Below are 23,417 nucleotides of genomic sequence, written 5' to 3'. Positions count from 1 at the left end.
AGATAAAACTTCAACCATTTCAAGTTTGCAGAGTGCTGAGACAACTTTATGTATGTTGAATCACAGAAACCAAATGTAGAAAAAGTGAATAAGCAGTAGACTACATAAAGTATCAATATTTTTGAAAGCGTGATATTTCCAAAACCTGTGTTCAATGCAAGCATTGTTCACCTCATGAGCAAACAGTGACATGCTTGAAGGTTATAGATTAAATGTTGGTTGAATGAACACACACACACACACACATAAACACACTCACAAACTGTAACCTGTGATTATTACATGCATGTGTGTGGGCGTGTAAAACGGAGAGGGCAGGGTCTTAAGTGTCAGAGAAGCCAGTCCTCGAGCATTCGGAGCTGGATGAACTGAAACAAGCATCATGCTCTGCCTCTTCTTCCTGGTATGTCGCGACATTGACTTTAAATCTTTTCAGAATTACTTTAAAATGATTGCAATCATCTTTTTCTTTGTTTGGATAATGAAAGTAAGACACAGTGTTACTGTAAATTGCATAATAAGGTTGCAAGGTTTTGATTATTATCTATTTAAAAAAAGCCGCTTGTGTTTTTTTTTTTTTTAGCTGAAGTCATTTTCCAGCACTACTGGTCTAGAAGTTCAAGGACACACTGTGCAGTTAATGTTTCTATGTGGGTCAGTGTCTTCCCACAGTTTTTCAGTACATATAGAAATTAACTGTAACTGTATATAATTGACCTCTTTAATACATACACCAAAGATAAAAGTATTCTGTAGGGTCATGACGTAAGGTGCAAAGTATGCTGTGATGCTGTCGTTTCCAAATAATGCCTATGTGTATACTTCATAGAGAACTGGTTCACCAACTACCAGAATAATAAGCCAACGTCATTCCCAAGTGAACACGGCATAAATTATGAGACCCTGCTCACTGCTTCAAACAAACTTGTTTGCATACCACGACTTTCTTTCTGAGGAATGCAAACTTCAGGTTTCGTTTGTTTGGTCGTCTGTCAGGTCTATTATTTGTCAAGTACAGCGTGCTCAGAGCTGCTGAGTCGTCACAGAAGATCTTGGATCATTGACTCTTTCACAATAGAGGAGGGGCATTCAGGACCTTTCCCTTATGAGCTGGGCAAGGTGAGAAAGCCACACAGTAAAGAATCTGTTTCACCAGAAAAAGCTTTGTTTTCATTTTCAAACTCAAATACCAAATTTCATCAATTTATTAACTTACTGATTCTACTAAATAAAGACAATCTAAGACAAACAATTCCTTTATTGTGTGTTTGTAATGAGCTCTGTTTGACACCTGTAATCATTTTATTCAGTCTTTATTACTTCAATTCAAATTCTATTGTAAATCATGAGTTTTTCATCATAAAAATGTATAAATGATGAATTCAGGTCTCAGACTCCTAAAAGCTGACTGTGAAGTGTCTGTTGCTGTGTTGTAGATAAACGTTGACAGGGACTACCTAGTCTACTTTGATCTCCATGGGGAAGGAGTGGATGAGGAGCCAAAGGGAGTCCTCTCCATTCAAAAAGAGTCTGGAATGCTGTTTGTCCACAGGGCTGTGGACTATGAGGAGAAGACGAAGCTTAAGGTTAGACTCAACACATCCTACCTACCAACATCTTATCTGTATTGCTTTAAAAGTCTACACACTGAATCACAGTCCGCCATATAGCTGTTGGCAAGTGCACTGGCAATTTTATCTATATAGCAAATTTCATTAACAATCAAATAGAAACCCCTGCATAGTCACATAGCCACACAGATAACAAGCTGTACAAGAAATGCTAAGATACGAGTACATACATACACAGACAAATGTACACACACACTAAACCTGGGAGATTAGGAACACGTTTGCTTTTGAGTTTGGAAACGGTTTTGATGGACACAGTCGCTTCATTTTCAAATTTATATTTGGAGTGCACACAAGAAGGAGACACAGTGGAGCTGTACATTATAGTTTAATATATGTTCTACCCTATTTTGAATCACGATTACAATATCCAACAATTTAATTTTTTAAATATATTTTTTCTTTTTATTACTTTGAGTCATGTCTTTCAATCTACAGCTGAGATTTGAGGCCAGGAAGACAGATTACTCAATTGACACTATTTTAGGACTTGAGGTTTCCATACAGGATATCAACGACAACCCACCACAATTTCAGAACAGTCTGTATGCAGTCAGCGTTGATGAGGAAAAGACACAAGGTAAAGAATATAGTAAATAAGCCTCTTCTTTTGTACAAGTGTTTTTTATTTCTCCCAAAGTACACTAATCTCTTAATTTCTTTGTCTTTTCCTAAAAGGCTCCAATCTCCTGACTGTGGTGGCCTATGACAGAGACCAGAGAGGGACACTAAACTCCACATTCCACTATGAAATCAAATCTGTGTCTCCAAAAACTCCAGACACTGACTTCTTCATTGATGAGTTTGGAAGTATTTCATTCAAAGGATGTTTGGATCATGAGGTAAGAGTCATGACACATACAGTACAAACTAGAAAAAAAGAAATGCCCAGTACTTTTTCTGTAATCCTGCTGACAAATAAACAAAGAAATCAACAAAGAGACACAGGTGAGAACATGACCTCCTTGGTGGAAGTAACTGTTTTGTAAATCAGATTAAGAAGCAGTATTTCTTGTTCTGTTTGTTCTGCACCTCATTAGAGAATGTAATACGTGACATGTGCCATTTATTCAAATAAGTACAGCATACTTGTTTTGAGCACTGTCTAATTATATGTCAAGTACTTAAAAAAATCCTTTACTGTATGTGAACTAAAATGAGCTGCAGGGTGAGTTTAATTATCTGTAGTAATTTAATTTAGTATCTATATTTGTCTCTGTCACCAGATTTGGGCAAAAATGACATCACATTTAAAACATGTATTTATAACAAAAAAAGTATACCTGTAATAAATAAAACTAGCTTAACACATTAACACATAACTAACACATTTTGTGCAAGATCAGGCTACTTTGCAGGGAAATTAATAATAATAAACACATTTTCCAATATGAGGAAATCAAATCGATATGACTGGTTCTGTAACCAGTTCTATATATTGCAAGGACATAATTGATCTAATCCAATCATTTTCAATTGGTTATATTAAGGTGGCTCAAATGTTCACAATACTGGTGGAAGCCAAAGACCACGGTGAAGTAGTCAGCCTGTCCAGTTCAGCCACTGTTGTCATTCATGTTCAGGACGGCAATAACCACCTCCCAACCATCAGCGGACAAACGGTAGGCACTGCCACATTAACCTTCCTGGAAGCACCAGGGAAAACTTTGTTGCTGGGCCCCTGTTGACCCCCACCACACATGGCGGTTGCATTATTTCTTGTCAGATGTTGTCAGCTGTATAACAAAAAGAATTGTTGGCAGTTGGAATACAGTACTTCTTTAGATGGATAATACTACAATACCTAAGGTTGGTTTTCTGTCTGTTCATTACCTGACACAGAAAAAATAAAAACACAACTTTATAACAACTGAGGACGACGTAACCTAAAACAGTTGAAGCCATATTAGTTCCATGAGTCAATAAACAACAGTATAATCAACTCATTTTACATTTTTTCCCTGACGTCTGCACCTTCAAACAACAGGGCACCGGCAAAGTGAAGGAGGGTGAGACTGGGTCTTCTCTTCTGAGGCTGCACGTGACTGACAGCGACACCCCGAACAGCCCAGCATGGAGAGCCAGGTACACCATACAGGGTGACGAGGGAGAGCACCTTAAGATTGAAACAGACCCAGACACCAACGATGGAATCCTGACAGTGGTAAAAGTAGGTGCTGTTTGTCTGCATGCTTTACATTACAGTAACTCCCACCTCTGGTCTAACATGTAATTACTACACACGTTTGTCATAGTACATCTGCTCTCTTTGAACTTGTATTTGAATGTGTAATGTTTTTAAATTCTATTCTTTAATTGAACTGTGCACGCTACATATATAATAAACAAACAATTTAACATAAGTGCTGTATAATTTCAGCCTTTTAACTACGAGGAGGGAGCACAGAGGGAAGTGTCCATCTCTGTGGAGAATGAGTTACCATATTTCTTCTGCAAAGTAAAGGAGAGGACTCCCTCAGGCCTCTGGACTGTTGATACCAGTAAAGGGGACGGTACAGATGCAGATCAACCTCACTCTGTAAAAGTCATCATCGAAGTGGAGGATACCAATGACCCCCCGGTGTTCAGCATGACTGTCAAAGAGGCCATTCTGGAGGAGAATGCACCTACAGGAACCTGGGTAGAGAAAGTGACCGCTGTTGATCCTGACACTAGTCACGCGAGAGATTTTGAGTATGTGGGATGTTTACTTAGACATATTTGTGCTTTTATGTGGGGTCTCCTCCTAAGCAACTTCTTCATGGTATTTGTCCACAGGTACAAGGTAGGAAGTGATCCTGCTGGCTGGGTGACTGTGGATCCCCACACAGGTGACATCACAACAGTCAAAACACCAGACAGAGAATCTCCTCATGTCATTAACGGTGTCTACACCATCTTAGTGCTTGCAGTGGATGATGGTAAGCGTTGAAGTGCACAGACAAAGAACTATTATTTAACATTTTCATGACCGAGGAAATGTTTCACCGATATCTCCACTGCTTTGTGACGCTATTTTTCAAAAATTTTGTACAGGAGAGCCACCGATGACAGGCACAGCTACAATCCAAATCCACGTGTCTGACAAGAATGACAATGTGCCACAGCCAAAAGAGCACTTCTTGGATGTGTGTGTGTCTGACGGCCCCACTACCACCAACATCACAGCCTTTGACCTGGATGACAATCCTTACGGAGGGCCTTTCTCATTTGAACTGCTGGGGGATGTCAAAGGAAAATGGAAACTGAATCCATCATATGGTAGAAAAAGCTAAACAATTTCACTGAAAATTACAGCAAACATTAAAAAACAATAGTTAAGTGTTGTGATTATTTCTCACAGGTTATGCAGCTGGTCTGGTGAAGGAGCCCGGTGTGTATGCCGGACCATATACAATTGATCTGAAGATCTCTGGCATGCAGGGAGAGTTTGGCGTTTACAACATCAGTGTGACCGTGTGTGACTGCTCTGTGATAGCCAACTGCCGAACCCGCCGAGGCACTGCCACAAGAGCTGGCTCTGGTGCTGTAGGCGTAGCGTTTGTCTCCCTGTTTTTACTCCTGTGTAAGGAACTGCATCTCTGCTTTTTGTTAAGATGGGTGTACACTGTAACATAGATTGTTACGTGTTGTTACAAGTCTCATAACTCACTGCAAGTTGAATTTTGTCATCTCTGTTTCATTGACAGTTATGCTGCTTCTCACAGTCTTCATGTCCTGCAAAAAAGAGTTTGCCGCTTTTGAGACAAATTCATCTGGAGATACCCTCCTCACATCCAACACTGAGACACCAGGAACAGACTGCAAGGTCACAGCTCAGAAACTTTGGCAAACAAACCAGTGACGTGTTTTCATACAAATATTAGTAATAGTTTCATTCTTTTAAGGTGCCTGACGGTGTCCTGGCAGTGTTCACAGATGAGAAGCACCACAATGCATCTAACTGGCAAAGACTGAGTGATGGGAAGCAAAACATGAACTTTTCATCTCAACAGGTGGGTACTGACGACATTTTTTTGTGGGATACCAAGATGGTCGCATACAAATTTCATCATTCATAGTTTGATGAAAACTTTACTTGTAAAATGTAAAAATTGATTGTACTGTTGTCATTCAAAAGGACATGGAACAAAACTTCATGAACCAACACTTTCCAAAATGGGATCACATAAGAACAAATCAGTCCTGGCAACTCAGTGACAACTTTTCCCAAGTAAATATGCATCATTACAGGCAAAAGATATCAGTCACACCTGCACATTCAAATGTTTACTTTTATCTTTGCTCCCCTCTGTTTCAATCACACGCTCCTCCAACCTTAGATGGCCCGCAGTTCTTTCATACGCAACTACCACCACACCCACCAGGTAGAGTGACAGTTCTTTGGTTTGTGTTTTTGGTTTACTGTGACTGTGAGGGGGTTGCTGAAGAAACTTGATCTTTGTTGTGTACAGTTTGTGGACATGAGCACAATGGCTTCCTCCAACAAAAAGAACTCGAGCCATGCGTCAGAGCAGACAGATGCGACTCTCCTTGCCCTGCTTAATCGGGTTAGTAGAGCGCACACATGAAGCCAAGGCTGTGACTCGTCTACTTGTAAATACGTGTACGAGCTCGTCACAGTAAACTAAGCACTGCATTTAGTCTGACTTTGATATTTTCCATTGTCTGCAGAGGCTCTCCTCTCTCCTGGAGACAGAGGATGATTTGCTGGACTATCAGCCTCACCTGTACGCAGAGGAGGGGGACTCGTACAGCTTCTCAGAGCTGGAGAACGTCACCCTTTCTGATGATGATTCGTTCCAGAAAGCAATTAAAGACTTGGGCCCCAAGTTCAGCCAACTGGCTTCCATTTGCAAGCCACCACATATAAAGAACTGAACACATGCTCTTCAGTGTGCATGTTGTCTTTGTGCAGTGAGCTGGGAAGCAAAGCAGACATTTTGTAGACTGTATACACTGCAATTCTGTTAAGGTAAATTGATATTAATGTTTGTTATACAAATCTTTGGGCGCAGTATGTCAAGTAGTTTCTCCTTTCATTAAGTATTTAAAGTACCAGAGGAAAGCCGGTCTATAACCATGTTATTTAATAGCAACTGTTACACATTTCTCCACAGTTTTCATTTTACAAGTAGGGGGAAAAGAAAAAAAAATGTACAGCTGTCTGCCAAATCAACTTCAAGACAGTCCAAGACTAATTTCGAGTTGCATTTGGGCAGTCAAGTAGACATACTTAATACATTCACACATTTAGCAAAAAAATTAAATGCATGCCTGCTGGCCTGTTCAAATGATAAATTCCACATTGCATGCTTCCAAACAACCTACTAATGAATAAAGTTGGTTTCCGTGCACAGCTGCTGGATTTAAAATAAATTGCTCTCCCATCTCATATAAGGGTCCAAAGTACATTTGGGATAATAGGGGAAAAAAAAAAATCTTTGCATCAAATGTGTCAAAGGGGGAAAATAGGGAGGTACTTTTTTAAATTAGTAGAAAACTTCAATATTCATTATTTACAGAAAATGAAAGCAAAAAGACAAAAGAAAAGCCTTTACACCCTCCCACTACCAACTTTCGGGAGGGGTCGCTGCTCAACGGTGCTCTGCCCTCTCTGTCCTCGGCCTCTGAATCCTCTGCCTCTCAGGAAGCGACCAGGCACTCCAAATGTTTCCATGTTCAACTTTTTCTCCTCTGCCCATGTGGTTCTCCTGAGGACAAAAAAAACAAAAAACAAAACAAAACAAAAAAACCAGCAAATATATTGATATATTGCAGAGCATGCAACTCCCGAGGTAAGACAAAGGCAAATAGCAAAGGTAACATAATCACCTGGGTTTAAGGTCTGATGAGATGTTGTCAAAGAAGCATTTGGCTTTGTCGTAGTACTTGTCACTGAGAGTTTTGACATCTTCTATACCCTGACTGTCTGGGACCTCAGCAGAATCCACCTTTTCAACTGCAGCAAATCACAAAAAAAATAAAAATAAAAATATTCAGACCAAAAATTGTTTTATATAGAGTGTCTACTGTAGTGACTAATGTGCTCTGATATGAACGTACCTACGACCTCCTTTGTAAGATCATCTTTAAACTGAGCATTTGCAGTTTCAAAATCAAAATCTGACTCAAACTGCAAAGTTGTAGCCTTTGAGTTTTTCACGAGAAGCTGGCCTCTGCTTCGGTTCCTGGTCCTGCGACTGCCTGCATGTGACCGTAAAAAGTTTAGACAAATACAACTCACTACTGTAAAACTGGTTCAGTAACCATTTACAACAGGCTCATGTGGTTTGGGATGTTTACTTTTGTATTTGTTTTTTGCTTGTAGACAGATGAGCAATGTTTGTTTACTTTGACCAAAGTCCTGCTGTACTTTTTGCTTCCTCAGATGTTGGACAGAAACAAATAAAGAAAGAAAAAGCTTAGAATATGCAAGTTTCACTTTTGATACCTTGTTTTTGCCTTTGCCTCTGGTTCTCAGTACTCTGGCTTTGAATCTTGGTTACAGTTGGCTGAGATTGTGCCTGACCTAATCATGAATAAATGTAAACATTTAAAATGTTTCTCACTTTAGTTGGACTATGCAGAAATGCAAGAAATTAAAGACAATGGATAAGAGCTGCTGCTAGGTCTGCGTACCACTGGGTACATTCTCCTTCTGAAGCTGGGAACCACCCAGGCCAGAGCGCTGGGCTGGGCCAACAGGCTGTTTGCTCTGTGGCTGGGTTGAAGTCTTTCCCCTTTTCTGGGCAACACTGGCCAATGGCACAGTTTGGACAGCTTGTTCGACCATGGGGGCTCTTCTGGCAGGGATGCCATGAAGTCCTGGTACTGAGAGCAAAAGAACAAACATGGTGAGGCTCGATCAAGTGCAGCTACATGTGAGAAACAGCCTAACATCTCATAATGTGGGCAGAAAGCCTGTCCAAGAGGTCATTAACTGTACCTAGGCCCAGTGCTGCGTTGTACTGCTGGTTAAGTAGAGAACTAGCAGCCAGCTGGTTGTAGGTGGGCATCATGTCCCTGTACGGACTCCATCGTGGGTGATATGCAGCAGAGGAGCTGCCAATGGATGACTAAAATCACAGAAATTAGGACAAAGGAACTGTTTTCATCAGCTGTAAATATCATGACCTTTTCTAAGCAAATACATTTACAAAGTGGAATTTACTTTACAAAGTCAGACAACTCTCCCATAGTCACACACCTGCACAATAGCAGGGTCACGTGGCAGTCCATGGTGTGGTTTTGGTGGTTCGGACACAGTGATATCCTTGATGTCACTTCCTCTGAAAATGATGTATTCATAAATTTCATCTTTTGGTGGCACTGGTCTATCAGTGTGTCGGTCCTCTGTCCCATAGGATTTAACTGGTACAAGGATAATTGAAAAGATTTTATTTAATCTGGATTCTACATAAACAATTTTATATAGAAGAAAAACTGTCAAAAAGAGACAAAAAGAAAAAGCTGGACATTAGCGCGAGCTAATGTCCAGCTGGGACTTGCAAAGTATCAACCTACCTTTGGCTAAAGCAACCGTGGACCTATCTGTGTCGACAGAGGACAATATTCCCTCATACCGAATCTGTGCCTTGGATATCAAACTTATTTTACTGCCGATGTAAGGGGTTCCTGCTCCAGCGCTCATGTTTGCGGTGAAACTGTCTTCAAATTGAGGAGTAGCGGCTAAATCACAGAGCGTTAAACCACCGCACACGTTAAACCTCGACTTATCGGCAATGTGCGCAATTAGCCGACAGCTGTGCGCTTTATAAGATTGGCAGTGACACTTTGCTGCCGGGTCACCTGCGTGTGAAATAGAGTTAGTTTCTTTAGCCAGCCGGCGTACACCGCCAGAACCTAAACAGTCTGTGGAGGAGTCTGTAGCTGTAGCCTGTATGTGTGTGTGTGGGTGTGTGTATGAAGATACTCGCGCACACACACAGCTTCAATAACTTGTTTTACCATCACTGAATCATTTAGACTTTTAAAGCAAACCAAGAATTAACAAGACTAAATTCTGTAACTCTTCAAATCTTGTGGTAACACTCAACAACCAAAGGCAACGGACTGAGGATCTGAAAATGAAGTGAACTGACTCCTACAAAGCAGGGGAGGCTACAAAAAATATACATATAGATATAAAATCTCCACTGTTAGAAATGACACTTAAGGGAAATGGAAATGAAGACAAGATCTGGAAGACCAGGAAAACTTAAAACTGCATGTCTGCTGGTCAGAAAGGCAAAGACTGATACAGGAGTGGTGGTGCAAGGCTCCACTGTGCGGTGTTAATGCACAAATAGGTCTATGTGTAAGAATCACCACCACTTACAAAAGTCAACATGTGAAGTCTGCAAAGCAACACCATGTTGGAAACAAGTGCTGAAGACACTTTCAGTATGACCTCTTGTGGCTGACAGAAAAAAGAACACGTTGCCAACTGTTAAGCATGGAGGTGGAAATATTCTGCTTTGGGGTTGAGTAGCAGCCAATGGCACACTACACGGAAACAGGGAAGAATATTAGCAAATTCTGAATATAAATGTCTTGCAGTCGTGATCCATACAAGAAGAACAATGATCCAGAGTAAACCTCATAATCCACCATGAACTACTTCAAGAATCCCAAACTGAAGTTTTTGGAATGGCCCTCACAGCCCCCTAACCTGAATGTCACTGAAAATCTGTGGGTAGATCTTAAGCATGTCTCAGAACCTTGAGGGATCAACAGAAACAGTGGGTGAAAATTCCTAAATCAAGAACAGCAAAAACTCTTAGCTGGTTACAAAAAGAAATTTAAAAAAAATATATATATATTTATTTATTTATTTTTCTATTGTTTAAGTTCATGAAATAAAGGGTAACAGAGCATAAAAATTTGAAGTAAAGCTCTTTATTAAAATCTTTTATCTGCAGGGGTTGTCTTTACTTCTTTTCACCTGAACAATCAACTGTTACAACTGTAATTGAAAAACGTATACCAGTAAAATGCATCACAGTAGTTCAGGGATTTTTTTTATTATGCATTAGCTGGTGCTCCTTAGGGCTACATACCGTATCATTTATTTATTTTTATTTTATTTATTTATTTGCGTTGTGCACTTGCCTGAAAGTCAGTACACGGAGGAGTTTAACCTCGCTAAATCCCATGACTGGCTGACAGCACAGCACAATATCTCCTCTCTAAGAAAAGGGTGGGGCGCCCTCAAACGCCTCTTTACAACAGCAACTTCACTTGCAGCCAAAACAGTGCAGCCATCTTGCACGGCGCTTCGAGAGTGACTAATCTCTCAAATCTGGTTTCTTAGCTTGTTGCAAACCACGTTATTATTCTACCAAAAGTCACTCGGGACGATTCTGAGACGGGATAATTATCGTGACAACGTAAACACAGCGGAGACAGCGAAACATTTGATGGTAACGTTTCGTCTCCGGTACGATGTTGTTCTCTCTCGTGCATCCTCTGGAATGACAGCTGAAGCCATTGGTACCGCCTTTTAGAATGTGGAACAGCCAATCACAGCTCGCCGAAGTCCCCGCACGGAGACGTTTAGTCGTTGTGCGCACGCGCATGTCACTCGGTAAGTACCTCACTTCTCACAAGCTCGCAGGAGTGTGAAGATGGCGGTTCGCCCAGGCCCGCTGGATGAGCTGTTTTTACACACAGAGGTGAATAAAGCGGTAGTTTGTCATCCTGTCCGATCTGTAGAGTCTAAACTATCGGTCTTTTGTCACAACAACCACTGGGTTAGGCACGAAGCAACCGGTATTTACATGGCTATAGTTCCGGGACAAGGGGGTAGCGCGAGCTAATGTCCAGCTGGGACTTGGTCAAGACGATTGCTAAAGCAGGTACGCTGTAACTACTTATGTTGTTTTCCTCTTTGTCTCGAAAACAGTATACAAGCAAAGCAAGCGCCGGACTTGACAGAGTAAATCAGTAGATGTGTCAGGGTCTTGCCCCATCACATTCAAGATTGTTTGTGCTCCTTCTAAACAAGTTGAAGTGCAGGGGGTCTCATCATAGCGAGGTCCCCATGGTGCAACTATGGACGCATCGACGGCCAGCACGGACTCCACCACGGGACACGATCCTGGCAAAACACTTGTTGTTAGTGGCGGTGCAACCTCTCTCCCTAATCACCAGGAGAAAGTAGGCTCTTACTCAGTGCAGACTTTCAATGGGAGCCAAACTATGAACTCTCATAATTCAGGAAGCGCTGCCCCTCTCGGGGGTACGACTGTGACAAGTGGCGCTGGTAACAGCAGCGCTCCTGCGGTATCTGTTGCAGCTGTCAACAGTGGGCCAGTGTTGTCTAAAGGGCTGGGCAGTGCGATAATGCCCCCCACGTCAAACAGTGTAATTCAGACGCCTCTCATGAACTCGCAGAGTGTTGTCGCTTCAGCTCAGCCTGCGAGCCAGGCAACAGGACCCACTGTGACACTCGTCAGGCCGCCTATGCAAACCTCGGGGTCGGGTGCAACTTTGAATGGGAACAATAATGCGAGCCCTGCTGTGGTTGCCAGCACAACAGGGCAGTCAGGTATCGGCGTACAAACTCCACTCGTAAACAACGGCCAGCCGTCCAACTCGGTGTCTGTCAGCGCAAGGTCGCACACCATCAAGGCAGAGCCACCCACAACAATAATACAGTCAGCACCGCAGCCGGCTGTCACTCCCGGCGTCGTCAGCGCTCCCCGGACTCCGGCGACTGTTGCTGCGGGTCCAGGCGGCATCCGAGCACTGACGCCTCAGACGTTGGCCCCGAGGCCCCCCCAGACCTCCCCGGGACAGCCCAGCATACATAACATCCAGCTCCCACCGGGTGAGTGAAGTCAGAACTTTTTATTGTATATGCACAAGTTATTTTGTTTCCACACGTGACGGAGTTATGAAATCAGTTTCATTTTCATTTGCCTCTTGATCCATGATCACAAGAGTGATCAGTTTATGATTACATTCTTATTGAATTTTTTTTTTCATCCAATGCAAAATACATTGCAAGTGTGTTTCCTTTTAGACACACTATGAGTAGCACACCCAGATATTTAAATAAGTAGTTCATTTAAATATTATTTAAATAAACCACTGATCTGCTGTGATTCATGGTGACAACTTTGTGAGATTTACAGCCTGAATTGATCATGTTTACTCTGCATGGTGGTTCAATGCTATTGCATTTTATTTTTTCATTTTTTAAGAAAAACACCTGCTTTGCCCTTACCTGGCGGTTTCATGTAATATATTTAAACTCAAGTTGTCTCTTGTCATGTAGATATTTTCAGGTTGTCTTATGTATTTTCTGATTTGGTTCAGGGATGGTGCTTGTACGAAGTGAGAGTGGACAGCTACTGATGATCCCTCAGCAAGCTCTGGCCCAAATGCAGGCCCAGGCGCAGGGAGGCATGGCACCTCGGTCTGCTACACCAACAAGCGTGCCTCCTGGCCAGGTAAGGTCATACAGTCTGCCGAGGAAAGGCTTTATGTTGGCAACAATTATGTCTCACTTAAGTGCCAAGGGCAGCCCATGTCCAGCTTGTTGCCTTGTCTGCAGCTTAGGGAACCACCTGTTGAGTAGAATATTAGATCAATTATAGCACATGTGTAAGTAAATGGAAAGTAGTGCTGATGTATATTATTATTAGTATTAATTTATGGGACATTATAAATTGCATATATCCATTTTATATTCATTTAGCTGTAGTTGCCTTTAATGGTTTGATGAAAGTGGGTGTTGCACATCATGTTTTGCTTGATGCCTCCTCTCAGGCTCCTGGAAACATCATCAGCAGACCAGTGGCTCCCAGCACCATCATCCGACAGGGCTGTCCAGCTCCAACATCACTCGCTGCAACCACCACTCTTCACAGACCTCCTATTCTTCAGGTAGCCCTGTCTGTATGTGGATGTCAAATCCTTTCTGATAATGTTCACATGGCTTGTTGCACATTGTTGTGTGTCCATTATTTGCGTAGATTGCAGACTTTCTCATTCATTGCTCCATGTCTGGAGCATTATGTCACAAAGCACTTTGGCCACAGAATGTAAACAGATCTGATTTACATTTATCTGATTTACACTGCCTCATTAACTGAAACCGGGTCAGCATGATATTATATCTTAATACTCTATGTTATCAGTTAATGTGTCACCAGAAGGCTATTATTGGTGTGTTTTTCCATAATGAAAAGGACACAATCTCTCATTTTCTAGAAGATGTGTGATTTGGCACATGGTGTGAATAAAGGTTTTTCAGTTGCCTGGGTTTATTGGTAATCCTGAACCTTGTTTCCTGGATTTACTATAGCAGAGTTGAGACCTAGACTTGAAAGATTTATACTTTCATATGAAGAAATATTCTATAAATGCTCTCAGCTAGAGGGCTCAGGACATGCTGGACATGTCTCATGCCATCTATTCAGTACAAAATAGATGACAACACAATACCAGTGTGGTTTTGTAATTATAAAAAATAGTGTGCACACATTTCCATTGAATGCAATGTAATGTAAACACTACCATGTACTTATATATATTCCCTGAATTGTTAGTTGTTATTTGAAGATTACTAAAAAAAGAATAGCATAGCAACAGCATTGATGGTTCAACCCTCTGTCTCTGTGGTACTGTGTACAGCAAGCACACCATCAAAAAATGTTCATGTGGATTTCTTCCTCTAACAACCTGATAAAGTTTCGCGTCTTTCATCAAAGCAGGCTTCATGCTGAAAAATGTCAGCAGCGTTTGCTAGTTGTACCTAAAATTGCAAAATTATTAAGACATAGCACTAGGGCACAGCCTTTTTTGCTAATATCTTGGGGGAAAATAAAGATGTTCAATGTCTTTTTTTTTTGTTTGAGGAAGAACACGAAACTGACATTCAGTGCAGGAGAAGCGCTCCTGTTTCCTATTAGGAGCTAGAAGTTTGTTTGATGTACTTGAGCAACTTTGAAACAGCACTAAAACCCACGCTCTCCAGTAATGACGTGACAAGGATGTTTTAAAACCTTTGAACTACTTAAATAAGTTATGATTGTGGTAACTCTGTTCCCAGAGCTCAGTTGCGGCTGCAGTACCAGGAATGACCCCTAGGACCATCACCCAAACAGCTGGGACCGCAGTTACCTCAGTAACAGTGAGCAAAGTGAGTTGTGCTAAGCCCAAAGGACTCACAGTAGAGCCGGGTGCCTGCATGTACTGTATCAGTGTACTGTAGAGTTTATGACTTAGAAAGAAAGAAAGAAAGCAAACCATGCTGTTATGTATAACCTTGTTATTCACACGTGAGAGATGAACTCTTTAATTATCACAGTGTTTTGTGTTTCTGGCAGGAGACAATGGAGAATGTGAAGAAATGTAAGAACTTCCTGTCTACATTGATAAAGCTGGCATCCACTGGGAAGCAATCAACAGAGACTGCAGCCAGTGTGAGAGAGCTGGTCAAGGACCTGCTAGTGAGTGAGCTGTGCATACAAACGTCACACTGATGATGACGCTGACATGTCAATTGCCTGATTGTTTTTCATTTTTGACTGTTGTATAGTAATTAGTTGGATAGTATTAGAGAGAAAACGTCCTTGCAAACCATCAACATTTGTACCTGCAATTATGGCAGCTCTCACCCCCGACTCATCATGTTTATGTGTTGTACCAGGAGGGCAAACTGGAAGCTGAGGAATTCACCAGCAGATTGTACAAAGAGCTCAATTCCTCACCCCAACCATACCTTGTGCCTTTTCTCAAGGTGAGAAAACTTATGTTCTGCTATCACTGTCCCTGATGTACCTTCCAGTAAATACCAACAGAAAGTGCGGTATATTTTTTTATTTTTTTTTTGGACCACAGGAAACAGAAAGTCATCTTTAAGTGCATTTCTGTCATTTATGTTTGCCCACCTGTTTGACTTTTGTAGAGAAGCCTCCCAGCCTTGAGGCAGCTCACTCCAGACTCAGCGGCATTCATCCAGCAGAGTCAGCTCCCCCAGCCGGCCTCAGGTCCAGTCTCCTCCACCTCGCCCACCCCCACCACGGTGGTCCTGAGCAGCCCCGCCTCTCGTGTCACTGCTCCAATCAGCAGGCCCCAGCTCCAGCCAGCCATCAGCAAGCCAGTACAGACCCCCTCACTGGTAAATTGACAGTTCTGTATATGCAGTGTCAGCTCAACTCAACTCAACTTGAAAACTCAGAGTTTTATTTATATCAAATATAATGCAGTTGAAATTCTCCATACACTGAAATTGCACAATAAAACGGAAAATATACATGTCACTGTGGTAATAATTATATGATAATTTGAAACCTTTTCAGGTCCTCCAGCCTCAGCAGCAGAGAGCAATATTGAGACCTCAGGTAACTTTACCGGTGACCCCCATGGTGACTCCCAGGAATCAGGCCCCTGGCCGCATCATGCTGGGACAGCAGCAGGTCCAGCTTAAAGAGCTGCAGCCAGGTGAGGATGTGAATCTAAAATCACCCCTCTGTGTGTATCTGTGTGTCTTTTTTTGGGTGACCTATAATATTTACTGTGATGTTTGTGTCTGCCAGTTCCTGTGAGGCCAGAGATGCCACCTGTTTCTAAACAAGTCTCTGCTGCAGCCTTGACTCCAGCTCAAAAGAACAAGCTGAAAGAGGCGGGTGGTACTTTCAAGTAAGAGCAAAAACAACTAAATTCAAGTATCACATCAAAAGTAGTATCACATCAAATTGGAAAATGCACTTCGTTTTTGCTGTTACATAAAAGGTGATATCTAATAAATAAAGAGAGTTGTAAACACTTCATACATGTTTCAATGCTACATATCTTTGTGGATTCATTATCATCAGTCTACTGCAATTGCATTTACAGGGATGATGATGACATCAACGACGTGGCCTCCATGGCTGGAGTGAACTTATCAGAGGAAAGTGCTAATATCCTAGCAACCAATTCTGGACTAGTGGGAGCGGTGACACATTCCTGCAAGGACGAGGCTTTCCTCTCCTGCACTATACTGCAAAGGAGAATGCTGGAAATAGGTGAAATGCTTTAACATTACCAACATTATTGACAGTGCAACATTCATCCATTCATCCCTTCATCCATTTCTAAAAACACTAAGATGTAGAGCTGTTTCTTTTCCAGGTAGGAGGTATGGTATAACAGACCTGGGTGCGGAAGTGGTGAACTACGTCTCCCATGCTACTAAGCAGCGACTGCAGAACGTGCTTGAAAAAGTTTCCCAGGTGGCCCAGCAGAAAAATGTCAACTTTAAGGTTTGTTTACTGGTGCACTATAGACAGAGTCAGACTTATACAGCTTTTTCCCCTCTTGGTTTAGATTTAGCATGAACCAGATTCTTGCAGAGAAATGATACTGGTGCCATAACACTGACCCGTCTACAATATTTACAGTGTTGGTTTTAGCATGTGAGTGACAGCTGCATCATACAGTGTTTTGTGTATATGCAGTAATGTCTCTACCATTGTCTGCTGGCAGGAGGATAACAACTGCGAGCAGAGCAGTGATGTTCGTGCTCAACTCAAGTTCTTTGAGCAGCTGGACCAGTTAGAGAAACAACGGAAGGAGGAGCAGGAGAGAGAGATCCTCCTGAAGGCAGCTAAGGTACAGCATCATGAGCATCAAACATCGATATAATCCATCCACAGGCTGCCGCTGAAACGACACAAAATTTCCATTGTATTAAAAAGTAATTTAGCAGTTTTGTGGTGAGGAGTAAGAATACCTGGTCTAAAATAGACGGTAAAAAAATAGTCCTTTAATCAATTGTGAGGTTTTGATGTTTTCACCAATAAATGCCTTTCTGTAATAAATAGATTCAGGGGATTAAAACAACTCTGCCTTTAAAACATTCATTTTCTTGAATAGATGTTTTGCATTTAGCAGGCACTTCATTGATTATCTTTAGGTTCAAACAGACTTTCAGCAGTTATAAACGTCCAGTTTTGTATTATCTTATGGTTCTGCTCTGATGTCTGTTAACGTTTAGATGAAATCAAGGCCCCTTTAAGCAAGTGTGTGATGAACACTGATTTGTTATGGCTTAGATTTAGTGTTTTGATGTCACACAGCTTTTCTCTTCCCCAAAGGTTGATTAATATTCTCTGAAGTTTGACAAAAGGTCACCTGAGATTGATTTTGACCCACCCTCAGGATGCTTGTTAGGATGTAACTCAAGCAGCTTTTAACAAATGCATGGTGTGATATAACACTATCATGTATAACACCAAATTTAATTCCAGTAACTATGTGACAAGAGTTAAACGATACATGGATTTTAGTTCATCATATGGGCAATACAAAACAAGTTATAGCAGTGAATAAGGTTTTATTCAGTTCTTGTGAATTCTAAAACCTTTTCAGCTTTAAAGGTAAATCTTGATAGATGTGGGAATATTCAGGAGGCTTGACGGGCTTTGGTCTTTCTTCTGCCAGCATCAGTTATGGATGTGTCTTACTTTTTGCCCTGCAGTCTCGAGCTCGGCAAGAGGACCCAGAGCAGCTGCGTCTGAAACAGAAGGCTAAAGAGGTAAGATGAGAGTCAGCTAGTCTCTGTTTCCGCATGTTTAAGGACAGTATGCTTGAAGTCCGTTTTGGGATGTGTGTGTTGTCCAGATGCAGCAGCAGGAGCTGGCTCAGATGAGACAGAGGGAGGCTAACCTGACGGCACTGGCAGCCATCGGCCCCAGAAAGAAGAGGAAGATTCTGGACTCTCCGTCCTCCTCTGCTGCAGCTGAGGTAACATTAACGACAGTACATTCCCCAAGAGTGTCGTTTATCCAGGGACAGCTGTAGAGTATGACTTGTGTCATAATGTCACCATGTATCTTTGTACATCTGATACCTTCCTTATTTACAACCTTTGCCACCTTCACTCTGGAGATAAAACACCTCTTTACTTAATTAGCATAAGCTGGACAGGGACAGAATGAAGAGCCACTTATGACTCACACTTCAATGAAAGTCACCAGTTATAATAACAGTGACAGCAATAATAACACAAGGCTACATCTGAAAATCTGCTTTCTTTTTGAGTATAATATATGGGTAATAGAAATAGCTAATGCTAGCCTTACTAGTTTGTCAGCTCTTTTCTCGAGTGACTGTAACAGTCAGTCAGTGTTTGACAAAGTCTGTCACTGGCAGCCCACACCACACTGACAGAAACCTGTTGTCAGTCCGTCTGTGCTGTTGTGATACCTGCAGGGCAGAAAAGTAATGAAGCTTCTTGTTAGTTCAGGCAGAGCACTGGACTCATGCACGCTGTCAGCTGACTCTTATAATCACAGATCAGATTTAAACAAGTCACCACTCACATTCAATCAGTACAACGCGGCAGTTTTCCTAATATGACAAACCTTTACTCACCACGCTGCAGCCGGTGGTTATGCTTTGGCTCTACCCTCTACACTTCGCTGTTTCCGGCTGAGTTCATTCATTTTTCTTTCCACCACCAGACCCCACTTCCTTCATCCACGGTGTACATTTCCTTGTTCTTTATTTTTCACGCATGTGTTGGGTTCCGCTCCGTTTACTGTTAGTGTTTGGAGGTTTCTTTCACTCTCCACTGAATCTCTCACTGTTGTTTGGATTCCCTGGGGAGCAGCTACAAGAGCAGAACCTGTTCTCCAGAATAACTGTTTAGCCATTTGCTGCAGTAAATGGCCCTGTATTCTCTCAGTGTCTCAGACAGGAATGGGTATATAAAAACAACTGTTCAGGAAACAATGTGTAATGTCTGTCCTTTTATTTACTTTCTTTGACAAAGGTTCCAATAATTCAAAGATAGTGTTTATTTGTACACCTCCTCTGCCACCAGCGACAATATTGCTGCTTTTGTGCTGTTTTTCTGCCTGTAAACGTCTTTGAAAAATACAAGAAAAAACATGTCACAGAGCTGTTGATTATTTATGAATAATGCAAATTACTACAGCAGTGAGTGGAGCTGGTGTGTAAGTTGTTGATATTAAACAGGGGATAACACTAACAAACAGAGTTGTACATGAGAGAGATTTTGAGACTCAGCCAGTCTGACACCAACAACTGTGCCACAGTCACTGACATTTTTTTTTCCTCTTTCCGATGTTTGATGTGAACATTAACTGAAGCTCCTGGCCTGTATCTGCAGGATTTTATACACTGCGCTGCTGCCACACGATTAGCTGATTGAATAATTGCATGAATAAGCAGGTGTACAGGTGCTAATGATAAAGTGCTCGGTTAGTCTATATTCATCCATTCATTTAATTAACTGCTCTCAGTGCTGTTCAGGGTTGTGTTTAAAATCCTGTAATGCAGCCGACGTACACCCTGGACCAGTTGGTCTATTAAAGCTCTAACGTGTGAGACAGACAAACACACTCACACTCCCATTCATAGCTACTGGCAATTTAGAGTTTCCAGTCTAATGAGAGCACTGGTTCTATTTCAACCATTTATCCACTACTCTCAGCTCACTATTTCAACCCTGTTATCTTTTACTACTACTTCTTTATTTCAACCATTTATCCATCACTTTAATCTTACTATTTCAACATTTAAGCACTTTAAGCTATCTATTTCAAATATTTATATACTATTGCTACTACTACTACTACTACTTTTAGATTCTTCTACTTAAGTACAGTTTAACCATGGCTATCTATTTCAACCAACGTTTAGCCAGACTTCTCTGCTGGTTTTCGTAAAAAAAAAAAAAATTTCATAGACAAGCTTCACAATGCATGTCTTTGGACAGTGGGAGATATTCTGAAGAAACCCATGCAAGAGAACATGAAGACTCTGCATAGGAAGGCCTTAGCCAGATGGTGTTTTCAAACAGTGCACACATTAAGCCACTCCATTGCTCCTTATTGGTCAACATCACTAATTTGAATGTGAAAATATTAAAGATGTGTGTGTAAAGTTGCATGCATGCATCAAGTTGTTATTATTCAACGACTTCTTATTTTTCACCCTGTCTTTGTCCCTCCCATCTCTCTCATCTTGCAGGGATCAGGAACAGGTCCCTCTCTGTCTGGTGGGGCTGGTTCGTCGAGCTCCAGACCCACACGGCAGCGCATCACACGTGTCAATCTCAGGGACCTGCTCTTCTGTTTGGAGAACGAGAGATTTACCAGTCGCTCCCATTTCCTCTACAAGGGCTTTCTCAAATAGGCTTGACAGAGAGGAGAAGAAGAGGAGGAGAGGTGAGAGGGGTAAAATGAAGTGTGTGGAGAGACCAGCCGCTCCCACCACAGAGAGAGTGTAAGAGATTCTTATAACTGAAGAGGAGAGGAGCAGCGACTTGGCACATTTCAAGGTTTTTCAGATATACCTGATAACCTGAAATACAACAGTGGCTACATTTGATGGCCTCTCTACCTCCCTCCTCAAATAACGCCTGTTATCTTTCAGAGTAGTCGTGGACTCATGCCCCTTTATTTACCCTGTACAAGTTATTTTTCAAGAAAGTGCAAAAAAGGATTATATTAAGGGTTTTTGTATGATCAAATGATGTATTGTACTATTATGCACTGCAACACAGTACAATTTATTTTCTGATTATTTGTATTTGCATTAGGCTTTAAAGCAATGGAAATCATTTGTTTTATTAGACCACCAACTAATTTTATTAATAATGATTTTGATTTTGGTTTTTGTCAACTGAATTAGTTTCAGCTCCAAACTGTATAACCTACTGAGTTGCCTTCCTAACTATGAATAAGCCATATAGCCATCCCGAAGCAATTAACCCTGCTGTATCTCATGAAGCAGTAGCTCGCTGTCTGTCATCTCCATTACTTTACTTGATTTTTTTTTTTTTTTTTTTTGGCTCCAGCATATTTATTTACTAAACTCAAGCTTAAATTAAAGTGTAGTTATTTATTTAATTTCATGTGACACCTCAGTTGTTTCCTGTAGCTTAAATTCAAAACAAAATGTGCATTTACCTGCACAGGACGCTTAAAATCAGTTTTGGACATTTTGTGAGGTGTGTAGATTTCAGTGCGTGAAGAGAGGTGTGTGTTTTTTTTGTTTTTTGTTTTGTTTTTTTTAATCTGTTCAGTTGTTCTTTTAAAATGAGTTTGACATGTATTCATTTCTAAAACTTAAACAGGTTTCAGAAAGCTTTTAACCTGTATTGCTATACCAAACATACATCTACCTGAAACTGATTTCTATTTTTGTAGCTGCCCACCAACACACATTTTTACTCTTTCAATAGTGACTGACAGTATCCTCCAATCATTTCCCTTCCTGCTTATATTTTTGTGTGCTACTGGACAGCCCCTTAGGATTTTAGTACCTATGACTTAAGAAACTGGAGTTTCTTCCTGTATATTTGTAAATGTTACACCTAAAGTTTTACACACGGTTTTGTATAGAATTGAGAATTTACCCATACAACCCATCATAAAGAAAAAACACATTTTCTCTATTCAAAGTTTGAATAAATAATGATTTTACAGTAACTGTTGTGGTTTCCCATTTACCCAGATCTCATTTGGCCATAACCATTTTTTTTCCATTTCATTGTATTGCACTAGGGGGCAGCATTGTATCGTTAGAACACCTGGATGTGCTGTGCGTGCGGTACAGAGGACACTGAGTGAGGCTTTGTACATGAATGAGTTGAATGCCTTTAATTCCTTCTTACTCTACCTGTTCACAGATAATTCCACATAATCCTCTAACATCTGCAGAGCCACATGTAGTACACAGTGTGTGTCCCCTGGGTCTGTACAGGCATCTACTGAGCACAACTCCCATGAGCACATGCACACAGCTTTCAACCCAAAATAAAATCACGCTCACACACACAGTCTGCTACCAGTCTGTGCTGTTCTTTGTTGAGCTGTCTTGTTTGAGTCCATTTCCATTATCAGTCCTACACACGGTGCATTGGCAGCAGCTGCCACATCAGCTGCTAACACTCACCACAACCATGGGCTGGATATAATTAGGCCATTCTGCCAGTGGGACAGTAGCCTGATGTTACAATGATTGGGAGCAGCTTTTGTATCTGCGTTGACCAAAGAGGAACAATAAGTGTATATTTGGAGCCATCAGTGGTGATGAGCCACAATTACATTTTCCATAATGAAAGTACATCGAGGAGCCACTAGGTGGCAATAGCTCATTTTACAACATCACTGCTGGAGCTGACATGGACTGAAACTGCAGCTTCAGGTTCTTCTTTAAAGTTAATATTACCTGGTTACATTTGGTTGACTTTATTGTTCACGTTAAGGCTTTGCTCTGCTCAGCACCCACAATACAGACTATGAGGCCGACCTGTCAGGGTCTCTCTTTTTTTTTTTCTAACATTCTGCGACAAATACAGCAACAAAAAAGGGAGAATTGTTCATTTTTAACTGTATTGTTAATGAACTGAAAGCATTTGTGCTGCTGTGAGAGCGTGGATCCAGGGAAAAGCCCGGTTTTCTGTCGTGAGTACAGAGCCATTGTGGCCTGACAGTCCTTCATGGCATCTCTGTCTGGTGGCGATGACGATTCAGGTAAGGCCTCACCCTTTGTGCCGTAGCCCAATCCAATATTTTTCTTGGTAATCCCCCTTCCACTCCTCAACACTGCTGCTCTTTCAGAGTTAAGTCCACATAAGCTCCCACTTGAGTGCCAGAGGCAGAGCAACAACAGGGATGGTGCGGTTGCCTAGCGACGTCTCAGTCACTGCACCTGAGGGTGTTGGGTAAACACCCTGAGCCTGCCAGAGGGAAGAAGGAAGAAGTAACATCACTGTTTCTTTCCATGGCATGTATTAAAGGGGGCTGTTATTAA

At 41.5% G+C, this 23,417-nt stretch overlaps 3 protein-coding genes across 4 annotated transcripts; 2 read left to right on the top strand and 1 right to left on the bottom strand.

Moving 5' to 3' along the window:
• The first annotated feature begins 352 nt into the window (after window positions 1-352).
• cdh27 (cadherin 27) lies at window positions 353-7,422 on the top strand. The gene is made up of 17 exons (XM_041034728.1): window positions 353-403; window positions 997-1,119; window positions 1,437-1,586; window positions 2,070-2,211; window positions 2,310-2,473; window positions 3,122-3,253; window positions 3,619-3,801; window positions 4,012-4,325; window positions 4,410-4,552; window positions 4,668-4,892; window positions 4,975-5,196; window positions 5,321-5,439; window positions 5,519-5,626; window positions 5,752-5,844; window positions 5,954-5,998; window positions 6,086-6,181; window positions 6,306-7,422. Exons 1-17 carry the CDS (start codon window positions 383-385, stop codon window positions 6,510-6,512), a joined length of 2,487 nt encoding a protein of 828 aa, XP_040890662.1. The 5' UTR covers window positions 353-382; the 3' UTR covers window positions 6,513-7,422.
• Window positions 7,189-9,489, bottom strand: LOC121179734 (protein LSM14 homolog B-like). Its single transcript, XM_041034729.1, has 8 exons — window positions 9,159-9,489; window positions 8,842-9,005; window positions 8,581-8,710; window positions 8,274-8,465; window positions 8,086-8,163; window positions 7,698-7,838; window positions 7,467-7,593; window positions 7,189-7,345 (listed from the first exon to the last, which is right to left on the bottom strand). Exons 1-8 carry the CDS (start codon window positions 9,283-9,285, stop codon window positions 7,189-7,191), a joined length of 1,116 nt encoding a protein of 371 aa, XP_040890663.1. The 5' UTR covers window positions 9,286-9,489.
• Window positions 9,490-10,925: 1,436 nt separating this feature from the next.
• LOC121179761 (transcription initiation factor TFIID subunit 4-like) lies at window positions 10,926-22,109 on the top strand. Of its 2 annotated transcripts, XM_041034781.1 has the most exons (16): window positions 10,926-11,308; window positions 11,539-12,465; window positions 12,957-13,090; window positions 13,410-13,526; window positions 14,695-14,784; window positions 14,972-15,094; window positions 15,295-15,384; window positions 15,553-15,765; window positions 15,947-16,088; window positions 16,184-16,286; window positions 16,485-16,654; window positions 16,761-16,891; window positions 17,115-17,240; window positions 18,109-18,165; window positions 18,252-18,374; window positions 20,628-22,109. In XM_041034781.1, the coding sequence occupies exons 2-16, from the start codon at window positions 11,688-11,690 to the stop codon at window positions 20,790-20,792; spliced, it is 2,562 nt and encodes an 853-aa protein (XP_040890715.1). In that variant the 5' UTR covers window positions 10,926-11,308; window positions 11,539-11,687; the 3' UTR covers window positions 20,793-22,109. The 2 variants fall into 2 exon arrangements, with proteins under 2 accessions (XP_040890715.1, XP_040890714.1); XM_041034780.1 differs by having other exon boundaries at window positions 10,926-12,465.
• Window positions 22,110-23,417: the final 1,308 nt, after the last annotated feature.

Source organism: Toxotes jaculatrix, chromosome 3 (genome assembly GCF_017976425.1).
Source record: "Toxotes jaculatrix isolate fToxJac2 chromosome 3, fToxJac2.pri, whole genome shotgun sequence".
NCBI lineage: Eukaryota > Metazoa > Chordata > Actinopteri > Toxotidae > Toxotes > Toxotes jaculatrix.
Note: the sequence above shows the minus strand (reverse complement) of the source record. Positions and strands in the feature narration are given on the sequence as shown.